Raw genomic sequence first — 14,192 nt, forward strand, 5'->3', positions numbered from 1 at the left:
ATGTCTCTGAGTACTCCGTACCCGGTGCCAAGTGGATCAAGGCTTTAGTTCGGCTTCCGAAGAACAGCACTGAGCAAGTGAATTATTGGCTCTTGTTCGGATCATTCTGCCAAGCGACTCCTTGTGGAAGCCAAAGAAACCTTCCAAGTCGAATTTCGAGTCTTCACTCGCTGCATGAAAAAATTTTTCACGCGTTTCTACTGGTAAAATTGATGTGTGATGTTCAGGGTTGACCGGTGCGAAGACCGAAGTGCGGAGACCCCGGACCCCAGGAATACTGGGGCAGGGAACATGGCCGATGGCCCGATTGGGATACGCTCCATGCTTATTTTTTTTTTCACTCTCTTCTGAATAAATGCTAATAGATAAGGGCCCTTCGGCTCTTCACATGCTTTTCCCATCTCTTTTACATTCGTTTGAGCGATTTGGCGGGAAACGATGATCTCCGCAGGGCGCGAGTGTTGTTTTCCATTTCTCAATTCCATGAGAACCCTGGGAAGAGATATCGTAGCAGAGCGTTTCATGGAAGCTGATAGGCCGGCCCAACCTTCACCTGTCAAAAGGAAGCATATCAAGGGGAGCCCAATCATTGGCCTCGGCTCTTCATTTCCAAAATAAAGACAAGCTCTTCAACGGGGAGACAAAAACAAAAGGCTAACTTCCGGAGAGGATCGGCACGATGTGACGGCGGGGCCAGAGATGCGAAGAGCATTGACTTTCCAACCGCCAGACCCAGCGCATTGTCCATCAGGTGGAGGGGCGGAGATACTCAGATTCTTCCCATATAAGAGGTCGGTTGCTCCCCCCAGATGGCGTCTGGTAACTGGCCGTTGAACGTCTATCTCTCTAAACGGCGTCCCCGCGGTCCCATCATTACCCTCCTCCAAGATGGCTTTCCGCGCGGCGTGGCTCCTTGTACTTTATCTGTGTGCACTGGCTGCACAGGCCATTCCACCACCTCTCGAAGCCCGGGGCCGACCCGTCCTTCCAGAGAAGGACCCCTTCTATATTCCCCCGGAGGGGTACGAGAAGGCCGCTCCCGGCGAAATTCTCCGGTCCCGTGAAGTCCCTTATCCGATTGCTGCGTTCACCACATTCCGTATCAATTTGGCCGGCGCCTACCAGCTCCTGTACAGGTCATCGGACAACTTCGGCAAACCCACTGCTACTGTGACAACAGTCCTTGTTCCACATAAGGCCGATTACAACAAAGTCGTCTCCTACCAGGTCGCTGAAGATGCAGCATCCATCAACTGCGCCCCGTCGTATGCCTTGCAACTGAAGTCGGCGACCGGAGGACCCTTCGGAACGATTGTGACACAGGCTGAGCTGCTGCTTATGATCGCTGCCCTCGAAAAAGGATGGGTTGTCACAGTTCCCGATTTCGAAGGCCCCAAGGGTGCCTTCTTGGCGAACGTTCGTGCGGGATATGCGGTTCTCGACGGCATCCGTGCGACTTTGGCCTCGACCAAGATCACTGGGGTCAACTGTAAGGCACGCGTGACGATGTGGGGTTACTCTGGAGGAAGTTTGGCAAGTGGATTTGCTGCCGAATTGCAGCCGGCATATGCCCCCGAGTTGAAGATCGCCGGCGTCGCTTTGGGCGGTACAGTTCCCAAGATCTCGACTGTCATCGGCTCCATCAACAAATCCATCTTCACGGGTCTGATTCCCGGAGGTATTATTGGACTTTCGCGCGAATATCCGGTGGTGGAGAGCATCCTTAGGACGCAGATCAAGGAGGAGAAGAAGGAGAAATTCATGAAGGCCGATAACCAATGTTTCGGTGCAAACATCCTCACGTACGCATTTGACGATATGTATGCGTACCTCAAGGATCCAGATATCCTTAACCTCGAATATGTCACCGAGATCCTCGACTATAACTCGATGGGCAGTCACGTTCCCAAGATCCCCGTCCTCATCTACAAGGCCAAGAACGATGTAATCAGCCCTTGGAACGAAACGGTGGCTATCTTTGATCGCTATTGCGCCGGCGGAGCTGATGTCGAGTTCAGAACGGATCTGACTGCGGATCATGCGAGCGGCACCATCACGGGAGCACCTCAGGCTATGATCTGGCTCGATGAGCGCATGAGGGGTATTCCTGTCGAGAAAGGATGCTCAAAAGAGACCCAATTGACTGGACTGTTGGAACCCGGTGCTCTTAGGGTGATGTCCTTGACAATAATCCACGCTCTTCTTGATATTTTGGGCAAACCCGTTGGGAAGCAGTTGGCTGGAAAGAGTATATAACACCGCCCCTTAAATTCTCTCTAATTCTATCTGGGGCATGCGAGGCCAGGACTACATATAACAACCGGAGTCTCCCATCGCATCCCTGATATTTATGTTAATTTCTAATTTCCCCTTTCTTGCTTGCTTTCTTCTTTCTTTCTTTCTTTCTTCCTTTTTTTTTTTTTGGGGGGGGGAGAGGTTTGGCTATGATTGACTCTTCTGGAAGTCAGTTCATACCTTGCTTGACCTAGTTTCAGTCAGGGCGATATCTGGAGCTTGCAGGGCCTATTACTTATTAGCACCAGACAATTTCACATTTAGAAATTCACTTTGTCTTGGCGCTCAGCATCTTAATTCGAGATCACAGCAGCTCAATCGCACGTTTACCGGTAATAGTTCGAGGATTCCAACTGGAAGAATGTCATGGTAGCATTTCGGCATAGTTCGCCGTTTATGCCACAGAAAATATCGCAATTTGGATACGATTGGGGTTCGGTGAGACCTCTCAAGTTTGCTTGACCGGGGGTGACAGTTCCACTGTCTAGTGGGTAAACCTTGAATAAAATGTCACCCGATTTCATTTCAAGCATGGACTATTCGCATCGCTGGGGCGAGAGAGAAAAAAATGCCCGGATACTCAAGCAATCGCAGTAAAACCTGCGTATCGTGACCGTGATCTTTTTCCCCTTTGCGTGAGGAAGCCTGTTTAACCTGTCCTGCTCTCTGTCCAGCCGGGATGGAGCGTCGTCGGGAGTGCAAACGCAGCAAACTAAAACCCCAAGCTGCCAAGCACGCTACTGAACCAATCGCGGACACCGGAACCACGCACTAGACCCGATGCGGCCACCAGCGACCCCACGCGTGACGTCATCCCAGCGCGCGTTGTCCACCGCGGTTCCCACGCAGCAACCTTGCGCGGTGCTCCGTGCAGCGCCGCCAATTGCACGGCCGGCGAGGGTGGGGGAGGAGTGCCGTCCAGCGGCGGGCGGCAGCGATTCGATAGCGAGCGCAGGGAGCTGCCACACCGCGGGGCTATAAAATAGAAAGCCCGCATCTGCCCCTCATTGCGTGGTGTCAAAAACCACATCTCGATTGAAGCATTCTCAGAAACTTTATTAGGTGTATATTTCTCTCAGTTCATAGCTCTTCGTCAAGACGCTCTGTCACCTGGTCAAATTTGTTGGACCAACGTGCTATCTCATCCAGTCAAGCAGCCATGGACAGCGCCATTTCCAACAAGGGAGCGTCGTGGTCGCTGCAGAACACCCAGGCCCCATCCGCAGACCGCGGGGTAATGGCTCTGTTCTCGCTCAAGGGGAAGACAGCCATCATCGCCGGTGCCGCCGCGGGAATAGGCCTTGCCGTCGCTCAAGCGTACGCTGAAGCCGGTGCCAACGTTGCCCTGTGGTACCACAGCAACAAGTCGGCTCACGACCGCGCTGCTGAAATCGAGAAGAAATACGGTGTTCAATGTAGGTCTCCTCTTTCCCAGCAATCAATGAGCAACAACATAGGACTTGGGCTGATTCACTTATTCAACAGCCAGGGCATACCAGGTCAACGTTCAGGAACCCCAGCAGATCGAAAACGCCGTCCAGACCGTCCTCAAGGAGTTCAACGGCCGTCTCGACATCTTCGTCGCCAACTCTGGCATTCCTTGGACCCAGGGCGCCGTGACGGCTGGCCAGCTCGATCACTATCGCAAGGTCATCAGCACCGACCTCGACGGAGTTTACTACGCCGCACGGGCCGTGGCACCGGTCTGGCGGCGACAGAAGCAAGAAGGGACGGATATCAATGGAAACAAGCTCCACAACTTCACGTACGGTAGCTTCATCGCGACTGCGTCGATGAGCGGACACATTGTCAATGTCCCGCAATTGCAGGCGGCATATAACGCTGCAAAGGCCGGAGTCATCCATCTCTGTCAGTTCTGGCGCCACTCTATGTTGCTCCCTGACCCCCCCCCCCCCCCCCCCCCTCCTCCTTAAAAATAAAAAAAAAGAAAAAGGAAAAGAGCCAAAGAAAGAAATTATATCATACTTACCTCTCAATTCTGCTTTTTCTAGGTAAATCCCTGGCGATGGAGTGGGTACAATTCGCCCGTGCCAATAGCATATCTCCGGGATATATTGCTACCGAACTGTCTAGCTTTCTTGGTGAAGACACGCTGAAGATGTTGCAGGGCAAGATCCCAATGGGCCGCGAGGGACAGCCACACGAATTGGCTGGTGCATACGTGTACTTGGCCTCTGATGCTTCGAGCTACACCACTGGCACGGATATCATCGTTGACGGTGGATACACTTGTCCCTAAATTGATGGATTTCGATTCACCACACTTCTTTCGGGTTTGCTTGGATCTGGCGTACTTCAAAGAATGGAATTTGAAGCCACATGAAACAGATAGATTGGTTCGTTCTATGAACCTTGTGATCAGCGCTAGACAACAATGAAAAAAGCGAGGCGGGATTTTTTTGCTTATTTACGGCTATTTCCGATATATCTCGCTGCCATCATTGTTCCCTGGCTCCAACCAAGGCAGAACTTTAACCACCATCCTATGAACAGTTCGATCGAACCATCTTCCTATCACGTGGTCACCAAAGCCTCCAATGTGCTCGAATAGGCCGCTGTCCTCCTTCATCCTCATCTGGCTTAACTCGGTCTCAGGCTCCATCAAAATGCACCTTTTCAGCTGCCCAGTGTTACCATCAAAGTACCTTGATAGCCGGAGCACATCACTAGCCCGTTCCCACCGCTGTTCCAAGCCCTGATGCACCCTGTGCATCCTCGTTTCCATCTCCGTCTCCTCGCCATGATCAAGGTCCTCTGGACAGGATGGAAGTGGAGTATATCCACGTAGAACCAAGCTTTTGGGTCGATTCTTTTTCTTCTTCTTTCCCTTCTTCGCCGGTTTCGCGTCTTGTAATTCAATGGTTGCCTCTTCATCAGCATGCTTATGTCGTAGTTGTGCGAACTGACTATTATGCGACCTGTTCGCCTCTTCCCCCTCCTCCTCCTCCTCTTCTTCCTCGCCATCGTCATTGGCAACACTCACATAGCCTCTTTTCCGCGCAGTTCCGGTTCTCCTTCTCCATCGCCGGAGGATGGGTCCACGACAGCAGGAAATTATACCATCGTGAAAATAGCAGGTAATAGCAACTGCATAGATCAGCACTATAAGAATGGGTATTAGGTCGGCGAGTAATGCGCTTGATCGTAAAGGGCTAGCTTGCTTGTCGGAGGGCTGGTGTGAGTCTGAGCCGTTAATAGAGGTGGTTGCCATCGGCTGCAGGGTCTTTAGGCTAGAGAATGAGGAGGGTAGGTTTGAGTTGATATGTGAATTGGTCAACCAGCGATTCCGGACTCGAGGACAAAGGAGTAGTTATTTATTCACAATAGAAGGAAAGAAAAGAGGAGCACAAAATTTATGACCCTTTAAACATGGGATTTCACCAAAAAGAAAATGGCGCTGAAGACAGCATTCCAGTTGACGGCGCTAGAGCCGCGTGCGCGCTTAGGATTACCTGCTCCTACTCAAGAAGCGTCGTGCAAAAGTGATGACCCCAAAGTACTCATCGTCACAGTCAAGTCACAGCCAGTTAGCTTTGCTTTCTTCACATCAGTGTCAGTTCCTGACGGCGAGTTTCGTAAAGTGAACTCTCATCAGGCTTCCTGAGTTCAACAGTCCCAGCTTGTTAGCTGTATAATTACTTTGCTGCACGCTGAAGCCTGCGGATCTGCAGTCCCTGCGATCTGCACCCTGCACAGTACGCACTCCAGCATAATGCTTTCGCAGTGATCAGTTGACTGCCCATGGTGACGGGCCGTTGTGGGACCTCTGCCCCTTAAACTCATTAACTTTGACTGGTTAACTGGTTACATGGTTGAATTCCAATGCGCTGCTGGACCGCTCTGTAAGTATCTCATCCGTTCTGCAGCTAATTTCGATGCAGTACGGAGTACTTCATTATTTATTTTTATTATTTTTTATTTTTCATTTTTTTGGGGGTTTTGAGATTGAGAGCTCTATGCGTTCTATGACCTATTCTAGTCAAGAACAAGCATATCAATATTCTGGTTTCTGAAACGCAGTTCTGACTCGGTCAATAGCGTCAGTGAGTCTAGATGTGGACCTCCGACCGCCTAAAGAACAGGACATGAATGATTTATTTGCTATCACTGTCATCTATTACTTCTGTATGCGATTTGTGGTTGTTAGTGAATGGAAGATGGACCTTTCACACAAGATAATTTGATGTAAAAAGGGCCCAGCTGCGCAAACGAGGCCTCCTGAAAATTTAATATCAATGCTCTTAAGGTCAGCGAGTAAGTCACATTAACTATCATATTCTTACATATTAATTACTCTTAAAGGCTCAAAATGCAGCATCAGACCCATAAAGAAAAGACATGATGCCAAAGATACAATACTAAGGAATCCAGAGGAAACAAAAGAATGGCTATTCGCATTGATAGTTCACGCGACAAAGAATGGCTATTGTTCGAAATACCACATGGCCCTCGTGTCTATTATTTGGTCCTTGTTGATATCAAACAGGTGATCCAAATGTCATTGTGTTGCCAGTCGATTGTTCTTACAACACTGGACAGGAACTCCTGCCTTTCAATCCCACCCCATTCTTTGCCCGTACAAGGCTGATTGCTCCTATAGAACGAGTTGCAGCTGCTAACACAAAAGGATCCTTTCCTAGAAGTAGTGCTGACATTGTGGGTTGAATTCCAACCATCACCGTCAACTTAGAATTAAAGTGATTCATAGGACAAACATATAAGTACCCCCCCAAAGATAACTCCCAGGAGAACTCCGAAACAATAAGGGACGTTCTTAGCTAAAGTTCACAGTCAGATCTAGTCTCCAGCGGACAATTATTTTCTTCAAATAATCTTAATATTCATTCACCCTTCACCAAGACATCCCACTCTTAGGCCCGGTGTGCCCAAATATAAAAGTTATGGCAAACGGCGCGATTGCAAAATCTCATGCTCCTTCTTCCACCACGACCACCACTAAAACAAGACCAAACGACCAGACTTCAAAGGAGCAGGCATCTCGCAGGGCGCCACGGATAGAGAAGTTCTCTGGAGAAAGCCTCAAAATACGCTTTCCCGCACGGATAGTACGAGCCTATCTGCGCAAACAACAACGTCGGCAAGAAAGAGAGCAGTCTAAAGAGAAACTCAAGATCCGCTTCTCAGCCCACGTTGTCACCCTGGTTAACACCAAACGTCGCTGGAGAGAATTCCTGATGGAGGCAGAGAAAATAAAGACTGAAACTCGCTGGCAGGAGCAGCGAATAGAGGAATGGGTTCGTGAAAATCGTATATTTCCCTACTTCCCCTATTTCTCCTCCTTAGTTTGTATTTTGTATCTAGGCTAACATATTTTAGAGAGCCGTTATCGACGAAACACTCATATGTGGCGAGCAATGCGGCCTAGTGAGTAGTCTGACTGTTGCCATGATGGAGGCCGATCTAGCCAGCGGAGTATATATCCCAACGAGGGACCCCGCGTATCTAATCGCCACAGATGAGGTCGATGCGGTCTCTCCCACGAGCCAACGACCTCCAACCACATATAAAGGTTATATAGAGTTCGCAACAGAGGACCAAAAGGAGTTTTTAAAGAGAGCACCTTTTGTTTTAGAGCCCTTCGCCTTGTATACCTTGCATCGACACCTGCACGAGCACCGACGTGCCCGCGACTCGTTTCTTCAGGTATGCAGAGATGAAAACGACCTTCAGGAATATTCCATGTGGGTAAACAGGATGAAACCCAAAACATTTAATGCACCCATCAACTCTGGTGAATGCGAGGGTGGATGGCAACGCCAGGTGCACGTTTGGAGGAACAACGCACACGTTCGAGCAAAGCGGTTGGCAGAAAGGAGAGAGGGATGGAAGCGTGTTATGAAAAGAAGGACGCAAGAACGCAGACAAACATTTTTAAGAATGAATGAAAAACAACATCATGCAAGAGGGTTACATGCGGTCGAGGGAGAACGCAGGTTGCAACGAAACATAAGGAGGTTCCGGGGATTGAGGATCGGTGACTGGGAGAGAGGAAAGCCGGAAATACAACTGCTCCTGCGCTTTCTACCAAGAAATGAGCACATTGATGTGCTCAAGTAATAGGGAATCGGGGCTTTTTGTTTTTTTTTCCCCGGGAAGATCTCAGTCCTATTCCAACTGAATGGAAATAACTATAAAGGTCTGGTCAAAGGAGATGAGCCTACCGGCTTCGAATAGAGCGATCGGAGCGGCAATTCGGTAACTTTCGTTAAATATGGATTTTGGATGGCGGGATTGAGTGTGAGATAATCGGATCTTTTCGACTATTCTATATCAATGGATTTACTTGGTCTGTTAGCATATCGAATCACAGTACTTATCAAGCAAAGTAAGCATTACCAGCATGAATCTAGCTGCTCGCAGACACCATTGTCATGCTCATCTGAGCATGGACACTTCTGTATGGGACATGCTATCAAATGGCACTAATCCGCAGGTACAGTTTGCCCTAGAGAAATGTGATCCATCGGATCATGAAATTGGAACTGTGAAGTGAAGATAAGATTCAATCAACTTAACTAGTCAATCTTAAATCAAAATAGTAATTCAAAGCATAAAAGAGAATAGAAAAGCCTTTTGATAATGTAGTCCCAGACCCAGAGTAGTCTGATGGGACGAGAGGAATTGGGGTAAGGGAGTATAGTGTGTATAGTGGCTCACACCTCCTCAAGGTAATCAAATAATCAAGATAAGCAAGGCAAACAAGAGATCAATTTTCAGAGACGACCTGTGGGAAAAGAATATAATTTGAAACACAGCTAGGGGAAGAGGGTGCGGGTAGGTAGGTATAGAAGAGAAAGAAGAACAGCTCGCTCCGATTACATGCACAACAAAAGAGAACAAACGCCGCAAAATATTAAACAATGAACAGAAAGATGGGTATAAATCAATAGCGGATTATACACAAGGTCACGAGTTATTGGAATTGAAGGTGGAGGGGAAGCAGGAGGGTGATGGTGACGTATAAGCGTGGAATGAAGAGTAGAGCTGGGCACATATACACCATGAGTGTATGGAGAGTATTCAATGGGGCTGTGTCACTGCACAGAGTCACGTTCGCGCCACGTAGGGATAACCACGCTGGCACGAGCTGGCTTCATCAATCACGCCTTCTCATCCATTCCTGTCATCTCAACTTCGCGACAATGTGTCGGCTCGGCCAATGGCTGTTTGGTGTCGAAAGCATCAGGGGCTGGGGAATCCGGGCCTTGGCCGTCTGTTGATATGACCGACGGCTTCGGTCTTCGTAATCTTTCGCACCAGCTTTCGGCGCTAATGAGGGTATCGTTCACAACCCTACTAACTTGGGCCATCATATCTAATCCCTCTTCGGCAAGGACCAGGACACGATGGGCACTGGTGCTGGTTGTGTCTGACTCAGGGTCGGAAGTGTCTGACTGTCTGTTTGTATATAACGACGCAACTCGAAACCGTTGTGGCAGCGAAGTCAGATGTCGACGAACGAGATTGCGTGCATTTTCCGGCAATGCACCACCAGCGTATTTCGACACCACGTCTACGGCTTGCTTCAAAGTCTGGAGAACATCTTGTTTGACCTGCTGAATCTGTTGAGAGACAACAGCCGGGCTCCTTGGCCGACTCTCTGGATTTGACGCATCGCCAGACGATTGGTGCTGCCTGGACTGGTCCCATTCCTCTAGCACCTGCTTGAGAGTTACTATGGAATTACCAAGGCGAGTGTTTGCCCACTGCAGCCACTTCAAGCAGTATGTCAAGCTACGAAGCGATTCTTCGCTCATCGCCACACCAAGACCCGACGTGGAAATCATCAAACGACTTTGCCAAGTCTGACTTCGAGGAGATTCAGTGCGAGCGCCTTTACTGTCCAGGGCCACCAACTCCTCATAGTTGGGCGATGAAAGAGTGTCGTATGGGGGCAACGTTTCGACGCTTGAGAGGCCCGAAGATCGTCTTGTATGAGTGGGCCTTGGTTCGGCGACGCCTTTCTCGATATCCATGGCGTCCGAATTTCGTTCTCCGCTGGAACGTGGGTTGCGAGTGTTCGCATCTGGGTTTTCCCGTCGCTGTAAGACCCATCTGAGGCCTCCCTCGACACCTGTTCTCCGCCCAACGCTGCCAACGGTGTTTACAACCGGAGTGCCGATGTTCCGTTCTATAAATTCGGCACCATACTTGAATCTGGGAGAATATGACTTGGATGACGAATAGACGGACATTGAGCTGTTGATGGCCGAAGAGAGCAAGGGGTGAGAGGAGGTCAAGAGGGAAAGCAGGGGCTCTGGCTGCGAAGATTCTGAAGCCGGGAGGGCGGATGACGACAGACGGTTATTGCTTTGCGATGAAGGGGAGGAGTGTGCAAACTCTACCCAAGAGAGAGAGAGGGTCAGAATTTTATATCTTCAAGGGAAGGAAGGAAAGGAGGGTCTCACCTGATCGGAGACCCTCTAGTGCTTGAGCGGCCTCGATGTCATCCATTGAGAGAACGCTGGTGGCGCGAGTGGATCTATCGTCGTTGCACATGCTGTCAACGTCCATTCTGGTAGAGTTCGCCGTCGACATGGCTGCAATTCGTGGTATTATTCCGCGTCCAAGGAACGGGGCTACGACTGAGTCGTCAGTAGCATGAGGCTGGAGAGTCGGGAGACGGTGAAGATGGAAGGAGAGAGGACTGCTCAACGTCGGCTGTGTCCATCAACAGGTGGGAATTTGTTAGCACATGAAAGTTAATAATAGGGCGGACCAACGATCCCGGTGTCTCGAGACGCCTAGGCCAGCGCCAGAACCAGATATCGTTGGATGCTGGTTGATGTGACATGGATATCAGTTCTATCCATGCCATTAATCAACGCTGGCATTTGACTGAAAGGAGGAATTGAGGCTGCTGGTGTACGTACATGGATGCAAGACGGTGCGACTGAGATTAAGGGTTTCAACCGACGATAGCCTACAGCAAGCAGACACAGGTGGTTACTAATTAAAAAGACGGAGGTTCCTCGTGGGCAATTTCAGTCCTGGAGGGTCGAGCAGAGGAGCAGGCCACAAGAGCACAGGGTAGGGCAGAGGTAAAAAAAAGGAAGCAGACAGCGGGAAATATCTTCCCAACGGAATCCGCTCTCTAGTGGCGATGCAGAGTTCACCCGCTCACACGGGCGCTCGAATTGGGGGGGGCTTTGTCGTGCTGGCTGCTGGCGATGATGCTGATGTTCCCGGGCGAAAAGCATGTGACCCGCGCTAAAGAACGCTAGCGCCATTCATGTGACAGTGGAATATATCACGTGAAAAGTATTTATCAGTCCGTAACGTAACTAACTAACTACGGAGTACGGAGTAGTTACCTATCGTATGTACGGTGGGGTTACGCGGTAAGTACTGTAACAGAGGAACTTGCGGCAAGTCGTCAGGCCGCTGGACGATCAGCGCGCCGTGTCTGCTCTACAGCTGAGATAACAACACCGCTCGAATCTCCTCTCCCTGCGCTCCCGTCGTCTTCCTCCATCTTCCGTCGAGCCAGCTCGGCGCAGAACGGGCTCCGGGCCCTCAGCTGTTGCCCGTATCTCAAAAACAGGAACGGAATCACGACCAGAGGGAGGCCCATCAGCCCCAGGACGCTGCTTGCCCAGCCGATTCCAAGTCTCTCGTACATTGGCTTCGCCGCCAGAGGCAGCAGCGCACCGGATATCGATCTCGTGCACGCGCCCGCCGCCATTGCCGACGCGCTGTAGATCCCGTACGCGTCCGTCAGATAGTTAAACAAAGCCATAAAGATCGTTGTGTTGCCAGTTCCGTAGAGGAGTCCAGCGAGAATAGGGACAATCCAATGTACCGATCTCCTGCCAGTCCAGCCCTAGCGTGCCCTTGTCGTTAATCATTTTTGATTTCGAGCTAACTAAAAAGAAATTGACCCAAGATAAGTGGTTTTAGTGCTCACCAGCCAGAAAAGAGACATTATGATAAGCGGCCCCCCAATGCAGGCGAGAGTCAAACGGTGGTACTCCATGGACTGCTTCTTGTTCCCCCTTTTCCGCATGCGCTCGTCCCAGAGCACGACCATCACGGCAGAGATAACGCTTCCAACTCCCACTAGTGACCCTATCAGCGGAAAAGAAAAAAAAAAGAAAAAGGTGCGTACTACTGATTATGCGTGCTGGGAAACTCACCTGGCAGATAGGCCAACCCGGCGATCCCTGGTGACATTCCATACTCATCTACGAAAGTACGGTGTGCGTTCTCAGCCGATGTCCACGCTTAATAGCCCTCACCACTTGCGACTTACCTTGAAATATGATAGGGTACGCCTGGAAGAAAAGATAGAGGATGGCGTAGACGTAAGCCATGTACGAGCAAACCGCCGGCACAATCGGCTCGGTAAAAAGCATTTTTACCGGTCGACTAAGAGTCACAGCAAAGAGCTCTTTCAAGTCAACATTCTCGGCCGATCCCGGTGCAATGATACCGTCTCTTTTCAACTCTTTTCGCATCCGAGCAGCCCTTTGAGCTAATATCACAGGTCCAAAGGTTTCGGGTACGAAGACCATCGGTATCAGTGTGAATCCTCCAAATATCAGCTCAAGCCAAAATGGCCATCTCCACGACACTTTTCCCAAGAATCCTGATATGAGTGGAGACAGTGTAGGACCGAAAATTGTTCCCGCTGCCCACATTGACATGACCCGGCCCCTATGCACCGAATCTGGAAAGCAATCTGCAAACACTCCTCCCACGATGGCCAATGGTGCTGCGGCCGCGGTACCGGCGAAGAATCTTAATATCAGGAGTCCCGGAAAATTGGACACCAGTGCTGTACCCAGAGTAAAGAATAAATAGAGCACGAACGTCCAAAGGAGTAAGGGTCTCCGTCCATATACTTCAGATAGTGGTGCAAGAAAGAGCGGGCCAACTATGTATCCAATGAGGAAGACGGATATGGGAAGAACCAACTGATATTTGTTCGTCACGCTAAGTCCTTCAGCAATAACCTTGATCGCACCAGCCGGCATGCTCGAACCAAGAGTGCTGTTCAAGGATAAGACGATGTATATGCCGGAAATCACCAATCTCCACGTCTGCCCGTGTGTCAGCCTCAATAGAATTCTTAAAGGGAGCAGACGGATCGTCAAACCATAGACCAGTTGTGAGGATTATCCTTATCACCGGGCTCGAACTTCACGATTATCTGCTCCGTTGCCATTCCCTTCTCTGCGATATTTGCGTCCCCTCGTCTCTCCTCCTCAGCTAAACCGCGCCCCGGCGCACCCGAATCCATTGACGCTTGACAAGAAAAGTAAGACGCCCTCTCGCTTGTTCGTCCCGGATTGACTTACGACCTTGGCCCTAGCTGCTGGATCTTTTATATACGAAATGCATACAATCCAGCCGTAGATAACTTGACCCTGATCCCAAAATCCGGCCACGGCAGGGAACTATGGACATATACAAACCACAGTTATTAGTATCCGGAGCAAGGACGGCTTCCTTCCCCCAATGACCCAAAGGTATCTTCTTGTAGGAAATTGTGAAATGAGAAATGCTCGCGGAACTAGCCAGACGAGATACTTGATTCCCGCTTTTTGCGCACCCTAGGCCGATATTATTAATCCAGCTGCACGCTGACGGGGTCTCATAATTATTTGATGGGGAAGAGCCCAAGCGGCTCTCAAATTCTGTGCCGGATATCCATTCCTGAACCCTCCACCCCCCCAACCACTCGTTAAGCCAGTCAGCCAACCGAGCAAGCTTGGTTCGGTTGGCCGATCCTTGTACTGATTGAGCTCGGCTAGAAAGCTTTCCGGGAAGCTTGGCGAATCGCATCACCGAAACCATCAGAGCATAAGTATACCCTTCGTATACGCTGTACGGAGTACTAGTGTGTTGAATGT

General features: G+C 50.0%; 6 protein-coding genes across 6 annotated transcripts; 3 read left to right on the forward strand and 3 right to left on the reverse strand.

Moving 5' to 3' along the window:
• Positions 1–203: 203 nt before the first annotated feature.
• Positions 204–2,578, forward strand: D8B26_006111 (uncharacterized protein). Its single transcript, XM_003069880.2, has one exon. The coding sequence runs from the start codon at positions 889–891 to the stop codon at positions 2,254–2,256; it is 1,368 nt and encodes a 455-aa protein (XP_003069926.2). The 5' UTR covers positions 204–888; the 3' UTR covers positions 2,257–2,578.
• A 607-nt stretch (positions 2,579–3,185) lies between these two features.
• D8B26_006112 (uncharacterized protein) lies at positions 3,186–5,366 on the forward strand. The gene is made up of 3 exons (XM_003069879.2): positions 3,186–3,710; positions 3,781–4,164; positions 4,308–5,366. Exons 1-3 carry the CDS (start codon positions 3,455–3,457, stop codon positions 4,553–4,555), a joined length of 888 nt encoding a protein of 295 aa, XP_003069925.1. The 5' UTR covers positions 3,186–3,454; the 3' UTR covers positions 4,556–5,366.
• Positions 4,730–5,527, reverse strand: D8B26_006113 (uncharacterized protein; the record flags this gene model as incomplete). The annotated part of the gene is made up of 1 exon (XM_066125089.1): positions 4,730–5,527. One exon carries the CDS (start codon positions 5,525–5,527, stop codon positions 4,730–4,732), a length of 798 nt encoding a protein of 265 aa, XP_065981170.1.
• A 1,540-nt stretch (positions 5,528–7,067) lies between these two features.
• D8B26_006114 (uncharacterized protein) lies at positions 7,068–8,596 on the forward strand. The gene is made up of 2 exons (XM_066125090.1): positions 7,068–7,571; positions 7,654–8,596. Exons 1-2 carry the CDS (start codon positions 7,218–7,220, stop codon positions 8,392–8,394), a joined length of 1,095 nt encoding a protein of 364 aa, XP_065981171.1. The 5' UTR covers positions 7,068–7,217; the 3' UTR covers positions 8,395–8,596.
• A 224-nt stretch (positions 8,597–8,820) lies between these two features.
• Positions 8,821–11,095, reverse strand: D8B26_006115 (uncharacterized protein). Its single transcript, XM_003069878.2, has 2 exons — positions 10,746–11,095; positions 8,821–10,678 (listed from the first exon to the last, which is right to left on the reverse strand). Exons 1-2 carry the CDS (start codon positions 10,873–10,875, stop codon positions 9,438–9,440), a joined length of 1,371 nt encoding a protein of 456 aa, XP_003069924.1. The 5' UTR covers positions 10,876–11,095; the 3' UTR covers positions 8,821–9,437.
• Positions 11,096–11,664: 569 nt separating this feature from the next.
• On the reverse strand, positions 11,665–14,028 carry D8B26_006116 (uncharacterized protein). The gene is made up of 5 exons (XM_003069877.2): positions 13,436–14,028; positions 12,590–13,379; positions 12,474–12,521; positions 12,245–12,396; positions 11,665–12,160 (listed from the first exon to the last, which is right to left on the reverse strand). Exons 1-5 carry the CDS (start codon positions 13,577–13,579, stop codon positions 11,714–11,716), a joined length of 1,581 nt encoding a protein of 526 aa, XP_003069923.2. The 5' UTR covers positions 13,580–14,028; the 3' UTR covers positions 11,665–11,713.
• Between the last annotated feature and the right edge of the window lie 164 nt (positions 14,029–14,192).

This window comes from Coccidioides posadasii, chromosome 3 (assembly GCF_018416015.2).
Source record: "Coccidioides posadasii str. Silveira chromosome 3, complete sequence".
NCBI lineage: Eukaryota > Fungi > Ascomycota > Eurotiomycetes > Onygenales > Onygenaceae > Coccidioides > Coccidioides posadasii.